The sequence below is a fragment of the Pneumocystis murina genome (genome assembly GCF_000349005.2).
Source record: "Pneumocystis murina B123 chromosome Unknown supercont1.10, whole genome shotgun sequence".
NCBI classification, from domain to species: domain Eukaryota; kingdom Fungi; phylum Ascomycota; class Pneumocystomycetes; order Pneumocystales; family Pneumocystaceae; genus Pneumocystis; species Pneumocystis murina.
Genome location: NW_017802368.1, coordinates 283063 through 299032, shown reverse-complemented (window position 1 = coordinate 299032; position 15970 = coordinate 283063). Strand labels below are relative to the sequence as shown.

Below are 15970 nucleotides of genomic sequence, written 5' to 3'. Positions count from 1 at the left end.
GGAAATTATGTCTTATAAAATTGTATACTTTATATTAAAGTTTTATAAATATATTTTTTCAAAAATTTAAGTTTTTATAATGTTATGATAAACGAACGTCCTTTTAAAATCTAAAAAATAAAATGGAAATTAAAAATAATAAAGAAACAAAAAAAACTTTAACAAAAGAGGATAAGTGGCAATCAGACATATACGAAAATAGCTTATTTCTTGAAAATTTAAATAATAGTCAAAAAGAAGATATCGATGATGATGTCACAGAAATACAATCATTAGAAGATCGTACAAGTGATTACCAATCCCCCAAATCATCTTATAATAGCAAAGAAGAAGATAATTGTTATGAAGAGCTAGAAAAAATTTCAGAAAATGTCCGTAATGAAATAAAAAATCTATATGAAACATTTCATCATCTTCGAAAACATTATAGATTAATTAATAAAATTGGCGAAGGTAATTATAATATAAATACGTTCAACATAATTCTCACATATATGTAAAGGAACATTTAGCAGTGTATATATGGCTGAAGATTGTAATTATGACAAATATATTAATGAATGGCAATATAAAGAACAAAAAACATTTTCATGGAATACCCCACTATTAAAAAGACGAAAAATGCTTTCAAAATATGATAGCTATAAAAAAAGATATGTCGCATTAAAAAAAATCTATGTAACAAGTAGTCCAGCAAGAATAATAAACGAATTAAAAATTCTGAAAGATTTAAAGTATATATTCATACGTTTTTTTTAATGGAACTGAAATTTGTTAGAGGAAATGATTCAATTGTTCCAATTATAACAGCAATGAGAGTGAGAGACCAAATTATTATAGTTTTACCATATTTTAAACACATAGACTTTAGGGTAGATATAATTTTTTATATTATTAACTTTCTAAAATAATGTTAGGATTATTATCGTACACTTTCTTTAGAAGATATACGATTTTATTTCAAAAAACTTTTTCAAGCACTTTATCATGTTCATAAAAATGGAATTATTCATCGAGATATAAAACCAAGGTTCACAACTTGATTTTTTTATTTGTAAATTAATATAATAGCAATTTTTTATATGATGTAAAAAGAAGAACAGGAGTACTAGTAGACTTTGGTCTTGCTGAGGTTTCGTTACTTAAATTAAAAATCTAAATATTTAAAAACATTTCTAGAGAGAAAACTATGATGAAACATCTTGTTTATGTTCTAATAAGAATAAATCTGAACGATTCAGAAATAAGAAAATGTTATTATCTACAGCAATTCTAAACGAAATTGAAGAACAACCAGGATATCTTAAAAATGATCCAAGGTAAAAATGACACCTAATATAATCACTAATTCTTTTAGACCAAGCAAAAGAGCAAATCGAGCAGGAACAAGAGGGTTTCGTGCACCAGAAGTATTGTTTAAGTGCATGGCACAATCAACAAGTAATAACTAGCTTTAATAAACTATAATTTATTTACTTATTATTTAAAGAAATTGACATATGGGCAGCTGGTGTCATACTTCTTTCTTTTCTTACTCGAAGATTTCCTTTTTTTAATTCCTCCGATGATGTCGATGCACTAACTGAAATAACATGTATATTTGGTAAAAATGAAATGCGTAAATGTGCAGAACTTCATAGTATGCGTTTAAAGTAACAATTTATTTAATTCTTACTTTTATAGATTGCCTATTTGATACCAATATTTCTACTTTAAATGAAAAAAGAATAACATTTCAAAAATTAATACGTTGGTCTACTAATTTTTCAACAAATTACAATATTCCTCTAACATGGCAAGAAGAACTAGCTATAGACTTCCTTGAGCAATGTCTTCAACTAAATCCTTCAGAACGATTTTCAGCAGAAAAAGCATTACAGCATGATTTTCTTAAATTTATAGATGAAGATGAGTTTACAGAAGAAGTAAATTTTGTAAAATAGTCCATATATCCATAATAATAATAATTAACACATAATAATATTTATATGTTTCTTATTATGCATATTGTATAAATCCATGAATAATTTTTTATAGAATATACAAATTATTTATATATTATTTCCCTAGATTATTACTAGGACTTATCGATTATAGTTTACCATATTATAAACAATCAAGTTTATTAACAGTTTGAGCTGCTTAAAAATATTAAAACTTTCAAAATTTACACTCAAAATAAAAAGTCTACGATCTTAAAAAATTCTAAAAAATAAAATATCGAATTAAAAATTTACTCCGAAATTTCTATTTATATTTATCTATTCAAAAAACATCACTGTAATTAGAGAATTTAAAGACTAATGAATAGACTAAGAATATACACAAACGGAAACTAAATTTATGCTAATAAAAGACAAATCAAATATTAAAGAATCAAAGAAGCATTATATTAAAAAAAAAATTACGAATACAGAGTTACATTCTAATAGTGCAAGTATTTGAAATTTATGTAGTTATTGTTTTACATTTTTATTAGGATTCGAAAAACAACATAGACTATGTTATTCTAGGCGAATATCAAATAAAAACATGGTTTAACTCACCATATCCAGGTAGTTCAGGAGATTTGAAGTCAAGTTTACTTTATGTTTGCAATAAATGCTTTAAGTATTCTACTAATGGATTCTTAATAGCTAATCATGAAGTAATATCGCCAATTTTTAATATAATACCCTAATTATATATAGGTAATTTGTTTTTCACTGAAATCACAAGGAAAGGTTATTTTCAAAAATGCATCATTAAAAATCAAAGAATTAGACGGAAAACAACATAAGGTATATCATTTATTAGTTCTATATTTCATACAACAAAGAATAGTTAACCTGTCAATGTCTTTCTTTATTTGCAAAGCTTTTTCTTGAAAATAAATCAATATGTTATGATGTAGAGAATTTTTTGTTCTATGTTCTTACAAGAACGAACAAGAATATGGAAGAAACAGTTGGTTTTTTCTCTAAAGAGAAACTTTCTTGGGATGAATATAACCTTGCATGTATATTAATATTCCCGCCGTATCAGAGACATGGTTATGGAAAAGTTTTAATCGCTTTATCATATGAACTCTCAAAAGCAGAAAGGAAATGGGGATCACCAGAAAAACCTCTTTCTAATCTTGGCTTTATTAGCTATTTATCATACTGGACTCACTCGATTGTTACGTTCTTATTGCGAAATACAACCGATAAATCACATAATTTTTCAATTCGAGAAATTTGCGAAAAAACAGCAATAAGGTTAATTCTTTTTTATAATTGCATTCTTTTAATTTATTTCTAGACCAAAAGACGTCATATACGCATTAAAAACATTAAATATACTTGAAAACTGGAATTCTTCTCAAAATAAATTTATAATCTCATATGAAAGTTTAAAATCATTTGTAGAAAAAAATAATATAGATCTTAAACCTATAATTCCTGATACGGCTATTTTACGTTCGCAGCAATAAAGCTATATGCTGTTTTAATTAGAAAACAGTTATAATACAATATTTAAAAATAATTAAGCAATCAATTCCCTATTTTTATAATGATATTAATTCAGTAATCTTATAATTATCCGTTTACGTTAAAACTATTAATAAAATCATTTAAATCTTCAACGTATTAACACACATTTATATTATAAAATAATATTTTAGATTTGCAGCTAGTCAAGTTTATTTTAAACTCATACTCTAAACTAAAAAACGCTACTTACAATTTCATAACACTATTGAAATTATATTAAATTCTATAATTCAAAAACAGACCCAAGAAATCATAACAAAAAAATTAAAATTTAAAAAACTTATATAATTAAAAATCATTTACTTTAACTACATGAAATACAATTATTCAATTTATCCATTTACTAAAATAATTTCAAAGTTAATACATAATCCAAAAAAATAAAATATCCAATTATAAAAATGAATAGCAAAAAATATAGTAATAAAACAAATTCAAAATACAATTTATTAAATTCTAAAATTTAAATAAAAGATTACTCTATATTTTGGTTTTCATATAATACATATATACTTAATTTTTAAAAATAATCCTTAAAAGAATAAAATAAAAATATAAATATATATTTTCTAGGCATATTTCAGGATACTTTAAACATAAAATATTCTTTTAGAACTAGATGTTTTTTTATATTTGATTACAAATAAAACTTATTTAATTACCACATTCTTAAATATTAATACCAATATTTATCATATTTTTAAGATTAAATATTTTCAAATACTATGAATTACATAATTCTTATTTTCTGTTTTTTAATATGATATTTACTTAGATTTATAAATAAAATTTTCTTATTCTAATTGTTTAAAGATTAATACATTAATCTATATATAAATATGAAAACATGTTATTATCATAAATAATCAATTATTTATTAAATATTTAATATTAAAACAAATATCCATTAATCTTTTAAATTAACTTTTCGTAAAAATCTAAACGATTATAAATTTTTCAATATTTCATTTTAATAGAATAAAATTCTATAATAAAAAACATAAGAATAATTCATAAACTACAAAACATCTATGTTAGTATAAAAAATTGAAAAAATAATTTATGGATCCATTATCGAAAATATCACAAATTTTATCACATTCATATTCAGATACCAAAGTCAAAGAATTATTTAAAATTATATCCCAAACAGAACTCAAAAATGATGAAATATCAAAGAAAAAATTTAAAATTGATAATGTATCTAATATAATTTCTATAAATACTAAAATTATCCAAGAATTCGAGAAAATAATAATTGTAAAAATATTTTTTAATTATTTGTATTAATATTTTTAGGAATTAAAAACATTTAAAGATTATATATCTACAATAAAAAATTTAACAAATGAGATGGAAAAAGAAGCAGATATTATTAGCTTAAAATCTACACATTTTCTAAAACAAATAACTACTATATATGACAGAAAAATATTGATTAACACAAAACAAAGTTTGCTAAAATCATTTAATAATAACTTTATTATAGAAAATGAAGATTTAGAAATACTATCATCTATTTCAAAACCTGTCGATGAGAGATTTTTTAAAATTTTATTTAAAGTTAAACAGATTTATCTTAATTGTCAAAAACTATTAATAGCAGGATATAATAAAGCAGGGTAAATCCTAAATATATCATGAAATATAACATAATGGTAACTTAGTGTTGAAATTATGGAAAAAATGGATAAATATTTAGATACGGGATTTGAAAAACTATGTTATTTTATACAACAAGAGCTCAAATTAGCAAAATATAAATCTTATGAACCAAAAGATGATATCAAGAAAGCATTATATATGTTATCAGAAAAACACGATTTATTTAAGTAAATCATTAGATATTAGTATATTTTTTATTAAAATAATTATAGAAAATGTTTAAAAACTATATCAAAAGAAAGACAAAAGTTTTTACCAGAAAATTCCCAATTTGAATTAATACATAACATTCCTTTAACATCTATACATCAAATTAAAATACAAACATATGATCTTTTACAATATACTAGTGACATGTTATCTTGGATCCATCAAACTGTTGTTAATGAAAAAGATTTTTTTGAGATATTGTTTGGAATTCATATAGATTCAGAATCCATTAAGATCATGAATGACCTTCCCAATTTCTGTTCTTTGTCAGAATATAAGGATATTAATAAAGTTGTTTTCGAAATAATAGACAATAATATTCTTAACAGTTGTGAAATTTTTAAGGTAATTTTTAAAACATATAATGTGACTTTATCCTAAAAATAATAGATAGAAACCGAATCGATAATCCAAGATATTGAAAATATTGTGACAATTTATAGAATTGCAAACTTAATACAGTTCTATCATTTTACATTGCAAAAAATTATGCCAAATGATTCCTGTTTATTAAATATACTTAGAAAGTAAGGATAAAAATACTAAGTAATATTTTTTAAAATATATTTAGTACCGAAAAAAGTGTTATGAATGCATTTTCCAAAAATATACAAAAAAAATTGCATTCTATAAAAAAAAGCAATTTATTTCCAAGTCCTCAATTAGAAGCACCCTCTTTTTTAATAAATACTATATCAGAGCTAAAAATATTACATAAATCAATTGAAGCTACACATAACTCATCAGAATCTCTCGAAAACTGCGTTAAAACTATTTTAAAAATTATACTTGATCCATATTGTGATTTATGTTGTAGCATTTCTGATAAACTAGACGAGCCACATAAATCAATATTTTTAATAAATTGTTGGAAAACATGCGAGGTACATATCAAACATTCCTATCCATTGTATTAAATATTATTCAATTTAGGAAAATATTTCACAAATAAGCCCCGGAAACTCTAAAATGCAAGAATTTAAGGACGATATTAATAATCTTTTTAAGAATTTAGAATCAAATCAACTTGACTATTTTTTTAATGCATCTGGATTAAATAACCTGATAAATATTTTGGAATCAAAAGAAGAAAAGGTATTTATTCTCTTATACATTATAGCTAAATTAGCATTGTATAGAATCTAGAAAGATCACTAGATACAGTACTAGTTGAAACATCTAAAAATTTCCAAAATTTCTTGCCTTTTGCAATTACAAATGCTCTTGATAGAATAAAATACTTAGAAATATCAAATGCTACAAGAATAACAAATAAAGCGGCCGAAATGTTTATAGAAAAAATTTCAGATTTAATAAACATACTTCCCCAAATTACAGATAATTATCAAACATATTTTCATTGGACGCCAAATGAAATAAAATTACTTTTAGGAGTATAATATTATGATAAAAATGTGTAATATTATCCTTAATATCCCAAAAAAAATTTTTGTATTATGAAAAAGTAAATAATTTAACTAAAATTATTCCAAAATAATTAAATCTGTTCTGTAAATCCAACTTTTTCAAGTCTAGTAATCCTATAGTTTTACAATTTTGCAATTTTAAAAAATATCATTTTTAGTATATTATATAATATTACTATATATTTTTTTTTCAATAAATGTCATTATTTCAAAACTTTTTGCTATTTTTACTTTAATGCAATATATTTTAATTTAAAACACAATACATTAGAAAAGACTGGCAGCCAATTTTAAACTTTAAAATCACATATTTTATACATACAACTCTTTAAACATCAAATTAAAACTCATCAAGTATTAAAAAACATTCATAATCAAAATCAACTCATTAATAATTAATCATTCTTAGTAAATATGAAAAATATCAAAAATAATGAGACATAAAGCTTTTGACTTATACTATATTTAACCATTTTAAATACATACAATATATTATTATAAAATATAAAAAAAAAATTTATGTATAGATTATTTTTCAAAAAAGAAAGCTCATTTTTATTTTAAATTTCAAAAAAACAATAATTTAAATCTACTTTAATATATTATAACAAAATTTAATTGATATTCATATAACATTTATAACATCAATTTCTCATAAAATAAAATAAATAGAAAAATCAATATTTACAATATTTCATACAAATAAATAAAAATATAATTTTGTTTTTTTTCTTCTAATTTCAATCCTTTTTATAAATTTCTTTTAATTATGTATATATTATATATATAATGTTCAAATGATATTCTAAGTACTTGAAATAAAAAAATAATATTTATAAACATTAAGCATCCAGTTAAAAATATGCAAAAATTATAAATAAAAAATAAAATTATTTTCTAAAGTTTGCAGACATTTATAATTTAAAACTGAAATGTGTGAAAATTACACTATAATGTAGAAAAGACATTTATTCCTACTTAGAAAACTATTTATAATTTATCTATTATTTTAAAAAGTAAATTATATACCAAAATACTGAAAATTTAGTTCTTTTTTTAAGAAAACATAATTAAATTTTAAATACCATTCTTTTTTAATCAAATCATATAATTAAAATAAAAAATAACTATTAACAATTGCATAATTTATCAAAAATTTAAAATAACATAAAAATTACCATAAAAATAAATAATTCTATAAAATTTATAATATTTTAAAGAAAATCACAAAAAAATTAATTATAAAAATGTAAAACTTTTAAAAATTATTTTTTTATATATTAATATAAATTATAAAAATCAGCTAAATGATCCAAATAATGTCTATATATTTATAATCAAAAAAATCTAAAAAAAAATATGAATTTAGCATAACATCGGTAACACTTAAACATCTAAAAAAAGTTAAAAGTATAATATGAACCAAATGTACTTATTATAAATAACATTTAATAAAAGTATCGGTAATTTCAAATAAAAACAATTGAAAATAATTATTCAATGTTATTAGATAATGTTAATAAATAGTAATGAATATATTTTATTAATATAAAATTCTAGGAATTCTTAAAAATCCTACTTATGATCTAAAGTAGAAGAAAATCGCAAAAATAGAATTAATGAAATATTATCATATATAGCAACATATGATCTTATAAAATTAAATTAACATGTTAGGATGATATATTAATTCAAAAATATGACATTCATTAAAGAAAAAAACAACCCATTACAGAGAAATCTAATGTCATATATTCATTAATAATTAATAAATCAGTTTTTTTTTTTTAATATTAAAAACAATCCCATAGGTTTAGCTAAATAATCAAATTCGAATTTTCTGATGAAATATATCGTTTTGAACTTTCACCAACATAAAACTTGATAAAAACAACCGCGAAAAATAGCCTGAAATTAACCAAACATTTTTCATTGAAAAAAAAAATAAACGCAACATAAATAGATAAATCAAAAATAAAAATTTTGCAATGCTCATAAGATATCAACAACATCCTATAATATACACAATTCATAATGTTTGATCAAATTATGCCGATAATTATAAGCCCAAAAAGGCATCAACATCAATTCGAACTTTAAAATTAAACTAAACCATATCGGAATCACTAATCCCTAACTATATTATCATTCGAGGATATAATATGGCCGTTTGCACGATTAGAATACCGTCCACCATGGAATCGAGCTCTATTTCCACCTCGACCTCGTTGACTATGTTGACGAACATAACTTTGCTCGTTATTAGATTGATTACTAGAATTCCCATTACTTTGGGAAATAGCAGTATGTTGCTTGGGAGGAGCCTTATTACTAACAGGCTCATCAAGAGCACTTGGAGAAACATAAAGACGTTTATCAATTATTGACGGTATTGGTTGTATTTCTGTTGAAAGTTCTTGCTCAATTTTATATAAGTTAAATCTATAGGTAATAAGCTACGAGAGCTTATCTTTTCATAACATACCTATCATCCCAGTTTATAAGGTTAATAGCCAAACCAAGATGACCAAATCGACCAGATCTACCTATACGATGAAGATAGGTTTCCGAATTTTTTGGAAAATCGAAATTGATTACAACATTAACTGCTTGAATATCAATACCGCGTGTTAAAAGATCTAAAAAATTAAGAAAAAATGTTCCATAATATAATTATATACCAGAACAAACAAGATTACGACAAACACCATTTCGAAAGTCATGAAACACTCTATTTCGATGATTCTGCAACATTTTTGCATGAGAATAAAAGCAAGAATAGCCAAGCTCTGTAATCTTTTTAGCCAGAAGCTCAACCCTATTAGTAGAATTGCAAAAAATTATCGACTGATTAATTTGAAGCTATATTAAAATTAGGATAAAAGCAATAACGAAAAAAAATAATACCTTAGAAAAAAGAGTATTCAAACAATGAACCTTCTGCTTCTCCTCTACAAAAGCATAATATTGGGTAACTCCTCTCAAAGTAAGTTCGTCCATAAGGTTTATTTCATAAGGTTTAGAAAGATGTTTATCCTATAAAAAAATAAGATTGTAAATAATATCAAAAATTAAATACCATAAAACTTTTTACGACAAGAGGAAATGTAGCACTATAAAGCATAATTTGACGATCTTTTGGAAAATATGCAAGTAACTGTTCTATTACGGGAGTAAATTCAATGCTAAGAAGCTTATCCGCCTCATCCATTATAAAAGTAGGACATTCACTAAATTCTGCAACACCTTTTCCTGCTAAATCCAGAATTCTACCAGGAGTACCAACAATTACATGTACAGGATCATTAAGTCGAATTATGTCTTGCTAAATTAAAAATATCAATATTATTAAAAATATAATAAAATAAAAAAACCTGAAGTGATGTACCGCCGGTTGTAACCATAACATTAATTCCCATATGCTTTCCAAGAGTTTTACAAACATGTGATGTCTGCAAAGCAAGCTCACGTGTTGGAACCAATATTAATGCCTGAATTTTAGGCTTCTTTGGATTCAACTTCTCAAGAGCAGGAATAACAAATGCTGCAGTTTTTCCAGTACCTAATTATTAATCAAAAATTTCAATATAAAAAAAATATTACCATTTTTTGCCCGTGCAAGAATATCTCGACCTGTTAATGCAATAGGAATAGATTCTTCTTGTATAGGAGAAGGACGTTCAAATCCAGCCTCAAATATACCCATCAATAATTCTCGTTTTAAATACTTAGTGTATGTTAGCTAATTACAAACATGAGTGTCCTCTACAAAATCTTCAAACTCATTCCCCTTTGTTTTTGTTACATCCTTTAAAAAACATAAGTATTCTTGAAAAATCTTTATAAATCAGAAAACACCTCTGTTTGCGGCCGAGTATCTTTTACTGAAAGGTTAAGAGTCTTTTTCCAATCATCATACATTCTATTCATATACCGCATTATTTACTAAAAAATATTTAAGTAAATTACTTAGTAGAATCTACCGCCACTGATCCAGAATCCCTAATAGAACTCATAATTCAACTATATATCTTATATATCCAATATAAAATTCTAAATAATTCCAAGATTTCTTATAAACTTTTTAGTAGATCGTCTTTTTTTCTTAGTATCTCCTGATAAAACAATAAACCCATTTATTCATATAAAAATAAGGAAAAACCTTAAGAATTACCACTAAAAAGATGAAAATAAAAAATCAATATTTAAATCAAAGTCAATATTCTAAAATATTCCCTTTCGTTGTCCACGTAATCCCTCAACGGGTGCCCCATAAAATTCTTTGCTTTATAAATATAAGTAAAAAATAGTAAATAAATTATCTTAAAAAATTAAACATGGAAGAGTATACAAAGATATGGGAAACTAATATGTATTTAATATCTCAATACAAATTACATATTTTTTAAAAAATATGAAAAGTATATATATTTTAACTTATGAATTATTCATAAGTTAAAGATTTAAAAATACATACAATATGGATATTAATACCTTGAAATTATTATAGAACTTCAATAAATATAAATTATTATTAAAGAAAAAATATAATCTATTTAGATAAATTTATAAATAAAGATTATTTCGAATTTTAAAATTATCCATAAAATCAATTTATTTAATTGAAAAAAAAGAATTTATATATTTTTAATAAATTAAATTAACTTTTATATCTATATATTATTAATAATAAGTATTTTAAAATAAAGATCAAAATATCGAAATTTTATTAAATAATTTTTATTCATAAATTATATACCAAGTATTAATTTTAAAAATTTTAAAAAACATTTCAAAAATATATTTTTCTTAGAAAATTATCTCAACTTATATATATAAATATCTACAGAAAAAAAATACATTTTCATAAATAATGATTAGCTAGATAAAATAAATACAACAAAACTAATGAATTGTATAATCTACTTATAATATTAAGATATTTTTCTCTATGCAATATTTATTAGACTATAAACATATCTTTTATCGAAAATCCAATATAGTCTGATTTCTTTCCGGATCTTTCATTCTACATTCTAAATTAAATTCGTCATTATTACATACATAATATTTACTTTATTATTTTTATATCTGGTCCAGTTGCTATATTACTCATATCCTGAGGAGTAATTAAAATGAATTGTGTCATACTCGCATCACGTGCAGCATTTATCTAGAAAGAGAATAAATAAAAAAAAAGAGGAATATCAATTTACCATCATGCTTATACTTATTTTACGATTAACAGCATCCATAAATACATCGCTATTAATCAATTAATGCAACCAACAAGCAAAAAAATTAAATATTTACAATTCATCTAAACAACGAATGGGACTACCCATTGCTTCCCATATTGATAAAAGTAAACAAACCGTTGAAAAAGACTTTTCTCCTCCAGATAGACTTCTAGAAGTATTATTTTTAAGCAAATTTTTTTCGTTTGAAAAAGCATCAACATATATCTAATAAAGTAAAAAAATATAACATTAATAATAAAAATATTTACACTTGGTTCAAGTGTCCTTGCTTTATGATCTATTTTTAGCTTTCCATTAAATGCTCTCATAGATAAAAAATGGTGGAACAACATTTTTGTACGCAATGAAAGCATACTTCTATAATATTTCCATCTTTGACGTCTCTCTTTTAAAGTATTTCGTAGAATCTAAAATAATATTAAAAAAATAAAACATGAAATTTAAAAAATATACATCATAAAGAGCTTCAAGTTCCTTAATTTCTAGAGAAGCCACATCAAAATCATTTTGTGCTTTTTCAAATTCTTGAGCAATATCTTCTACAGTAGCACCTAAGTATTGCTGAGCTTCACTAAGTCTTTTAGTCATTTGTTTAATGAGAGCATCTAAATAATGCGCATCATGATTAACCTTAACTTTCTTGCTAATTTGAGACGCTTTCTTAATAAATTCATTTACAAGTTTTTCTTGTTCAACTTTATTTTCAGTAATTTCATTAATTTTTATTAAATATTCATCAACTTTTTTTTTGTAATGCTCAGAATCAACTTTTTTTTGAATTCGTTGACCTACAAAATCCTCCAATACCTTTTTTAACTGTTCAATTAATGTTTCCAATTCTGATATTTGTTTTTTTTTAGAAGCCAATTCCTCTTTAACCAAAACGTTCATTTCATTTAATTTATTCGTGGCCTTCAGAATGTCTCCATACTGTCCTTGATAATTTTCAACTATTTCTTGTGCCTCCTTAATATTTTCTTCAAGCGCCTCAATTTTCCCTGTATTTTCTTTTTCATTAAATCTTTCATTTATATCATCCAATTCATTTTGTTTTTCATTTATTTGATGCTTTATAGACTTTTTTTGATTTTCTAGGTCTTTTTTCTTAGACTCCATCTCTTTTAAAGAAGTCATATAGAGTTTTTGGATTTGTAAGGAACGATTATATTCTAATTCAGCATTTTCAATCGATTTTTGTATCAACAACATCTCTTTATCTGTATTTTCTGAAAGACGAAGTGCCTTTTTCCAACCATCTACAGGTATACTGCTGCTAGAGCCCCGTTTACCCCCAATTTTAAAACCATCGCATCCGTTTTTATGCAGCGAATAACATGCAGTAACATTAGCTGGTTTATTATACATAATTTTATCAGCAGTAAACCTATCTTTAATCAAAATTGTTGACTCTATTTGATGATGAATTATAAGTTGGCGTTTAATGAGCTCGTCTTTAATACTTAAAATTTTAAGTATTGTATCGAATTCACAGTCAGGCTCTCCTTTGGAATAATCAAACATATCATCAGTTCCTATAATGATGTTTACAAAACAATTACATTTTTGCATAAGATTTTTCAATATTTTTTCGTCTTCAGTATTTTTTACCAAAAAGGCATTAAGTGTTGTCCCAAAAAATGTTTCAAGAATAAACAACCATTCTGGTTTCAACACTTGAACAAATTTTCCAAAAGGGCCAATAGGAACTGAAATAAATCTGTTCTCTTGCTCTATAGCCTGTATTAACATTGGCATTCGTGGATGAAATGCGGTTAATCGATCTTTTTTTGCATGTTCAAAAGACATCAATTGATCACGCAAAACTTTAAGAGACCTATCATGTACTAAAATAGTATCTTTAATTTTTGATATTTTATTGCCTTCTATTCTAATATTTTCTCCAACTTCTTCTATTAAAGCATCTATTTTGAAATTGTCTGATCTCAATGTCGAAATTTGTAAATCTAGTTCTTCTTTTTTCTTCCTAAGTTTCTCTAGACAACCACCATCAAGTTCAAGACGCCTTCCTTTTTCATCAGAAATCTTTTTCAAACATGTTGTAATTTCATTATTAGCAATTTTTATTTGATCTTGAAGTTCACGTTGCTGTATCATCAATTCTTTAATTTCTTCATTATTTAAATCAAATCTATGCTTGATTTCATAATATTGTTGATTAGAAAACGGAAGTTTATCTTCTTTTATAGAGTCGAAATTTCTTTGAGTAGCCGCAATCTTAACAGATAAATTAGAAAGATCAGATTCCGATTTAAGATATTCTTCCTGTGCACGCAACATCTTTTTCCTCTGGTTCTCCAAAAGATTAGTAATATCATCGAGCCTCTAAATAATTAGCTTCTTCCTTAAATATTCAACTAAAATACCTTTTCTTGCTCTTCAACTTGAGCCCATGCCATTTCATCTTTAAGATTATCCAATTTTTCATACATTTCACGAATTTTAAAAGTCTCTTGGAAACGAGCAGAAGCGTCCTGTAAAGTTTGCTTTAAAGAAAATAAACCTTCTTTTTTTGTTTTAATGACATTTGCAGTAATTTCAATGCTTTCATTAACCAAATTATAATCATTATTTAACTGAGTCAACTGAATGCTTTTCATAAAAAACTAAGATTGTTAATAATTATACAAAGGAAATTTAAAATAATACTTTATATTTATCCTCTGCACTAGAACTTCCAAGAAATTGACGAGCAGTATCTTGAGTAAGAACAGTCATAGGATTATCAACTTGCAAACCCATATGATCATTAATCGCATTTAACTCATCTCTTTTCGTGGATATTACACGATTATCAGCAGATCTAATTTTATATCCACCACAAGATTCCCTAGTAAACCTTCTCTCTATAATAATAGTATCACCATAAACATTATGCATATATGCATCATTCCCAGTATTTTTAAGCATAATTGTTACGGAAGATGAACTACAGATTATTAAGAACAAAAATACAAACAAAAGTCTATACTTTGCTCCTTCTCGAATCAAATCCTTAATATTAGAGCCCCTATTAGTAATAGAAGCCTTTCCCCCCAAACAAACAGTAATTGCTGTAAGTATAGCACTTTTTCCACTCCCATTATGGCCTACAAGGAAATTTATATTCGAACATAAATCAACTTTTAAGTATTTGTGACACTTTAATATTAATTAACAACTATAAAACTACCATAAACACTTCAAACCATAAAATTAACAAGTTCAATAGATTTTATAATTCCTGCTTCAGCACATGGCTAATATAATGAATATTCATTTTTCAAAATAAACAACTTACTAATAATCTTCTATTTTGCATATCTAAGTCAACCCGCTGACTCTTTGATTCCCCATCAGAGGATTCATTTTCATTATTTTCATTTTCATTATATTGACTCTCATTATCTGATTCATTTTCACATATGTTATCTTCATTTAAAATACCTTGATCTAAAAGAGACACTTTTGATTTATATTTCTAAATTTTATCAATTTTAAAGAATTCATGTCAAAAAAAAAACTTTCTCATCCAAAAAAATTCTATGATTTCCTTCATTAAATAACTTCTCATCCTCAATTTTTCTTTTAACCATTAATACTTATTCGTGAATCTTATTTCTCCAAAGCTTAAATCAAATTATAACCCACTTACAAAGCTAAAAAACAAGAATTCTATATATCTAAATCCTTCATTTCGATTTCATTTGTTTCTTATCAAATTTAACTAAAAAATAGATAGTAATAACTCAGCCGACTTTTCTTAACCTCTTTAAAACTCGCTCTTTAAAAACTTATATATTAAATAACAAATCCAATACATTAACAAGCAATTCATATAATAAATAACTATAAACCATAATTTTTACTATATTTTTAAAATAAACATTTATTT

At 24.1% G+C, this 15970-nt stretch overlaps 5 protein-coding genes across 5 annotated transcripts; 3 read left to right on the top strand and 2 right to left on the bottom strand.

The window, feature by feature from the left end:
• Nucleotides 1–122: 122 nt before the first annotated feature.
• On the top strand, nucleotides 123–1973 carry PNEG_03279 (hypothetical protein; the record flags this gene model as incomplete). Its single annotated transcript, XM_007877161.1, has 9 exons — nucleotides 123–453; nucleotides 503–734; nucleotides 779–872; nucleotides 918–1030; nucleotides 1072–1132; nucleotides 1180–1319; nucleotides 1358–1440; nucleotides 1490–1639; nucleotides 1684–1973. 9 exons carry the CDS (start codon nucleotides 123–125, stop codon nucleotides 1941–1943), a joined length of 1464 nt encoding a protein of 487 aa, XP_007875352.1. The 3' UTR covers nucleotides 1944–1973.
• A 370-nt stretch (nucleotides 1974–2343) lies between these two features.
• Nucleotides 2344–3454, top strand: PNEG_03278 (hypothetical protein; the record flags this gene model as incomplete). The annotated part of the gene is made up of 5 exons (XM_007877160.1): nucleotides 2344–2437; nucleotides 2514–2647; nucleotides 2691–2780; nucleotides 2824–3239; nucleotides 3283–3454. The coding sequence occupies 5 exons, from the start codon at nucleotides 2344–2346 to the stop codon at nucleotides 3452–3454; spliced, it is 906 nt and encodes a 301-aa protein (XP_007875351.1).
• A 1112-nt stretch (nucleotides 3455–4566) lies between these two features.
• PNEG_03277 (hypothetical protein) lies at nucleotides 4567–6831 on the top strand. The gene is made up of 8 exons (XM_007877159.1): nucleotides 4567–4775; nucleotides 4815–5137; nucleotides 5183–5347; nucleotides 5393–5735; nucleotides 5781–5917; nucleotides 5962–6274; nucleotides 6324–6485; nucleotides 6530–6831. Exons 1-8 carry the CDS (start codon nucleotides 4578–4580, stop codon nucleotides 6788–6790), a joined length of 1902 nt encoding a protein of 633 aa, XP_007875350.1. The 5' UTR covers nucleotides 4567–4577; the 3' UTR covers nucleotides 6791–6831.
• A 2112-nt stretch (nucleotides 6832–8943) lies between these two features.
• On the bottom strand, nucleotides 8944–10833 carry PNEG_03276 (ATP-dependent RNA helicase dhh1; the record flags this gene model as incomplete). The annotated part of the gene is made up of 10 exons (XM_007877157.1): nucleotides 8944–9259; nucleotides 9303–9456; nucleotides 9499–9679; nucleotides 9725–9853; nucleotides 9897–10142; nucleotides 10192–10379; nucleotides 10421–10544; nucleotides 10587–10625; nucleotides 10676–10739; nucleotides 10787–10833. The coding sequence occupies 10 exons, from the start codon at nucleotides 10831–10833 to the stop codon at nucleotides 8944–8946; spliced, it is 1488 nt and encodes a 495-aa protein (XP_007875348.1).
• A 967-nt stretch (nucleotides 10834–11800) lies between these two features.
• On the bottom strand, nucleotides 11801–15671 carry PNEG_03275 (hypothetical protein; the record flags this gene model as incomplete). Its single annotated transcript, XM_007877156.2, has 12 exons — nucleotides 11801–11846; nucleotides 11893–11990; nucleotides 12034–12082; nucleotides 12131–12282; nucleotides 12327–12485; nucleotides 12532–14421; nucleotides 14463–14702; nucleotides 14746–15025; nucleotides 15068–15237; nucleotides 15285–15335; nucleotides 15377–15556; nucleotides 15600–15671. The coding sequence occupies 12 exons, from the start codon at nucleotides 15669–15671 to the stop codon at nucleotides 11801–11803; spliced, it is 3387 nt and encodes a 1128-aa protein (XP_007875347.1).
• Nucleotides 15672–15970: the final 299 nt, after the last annotated feature.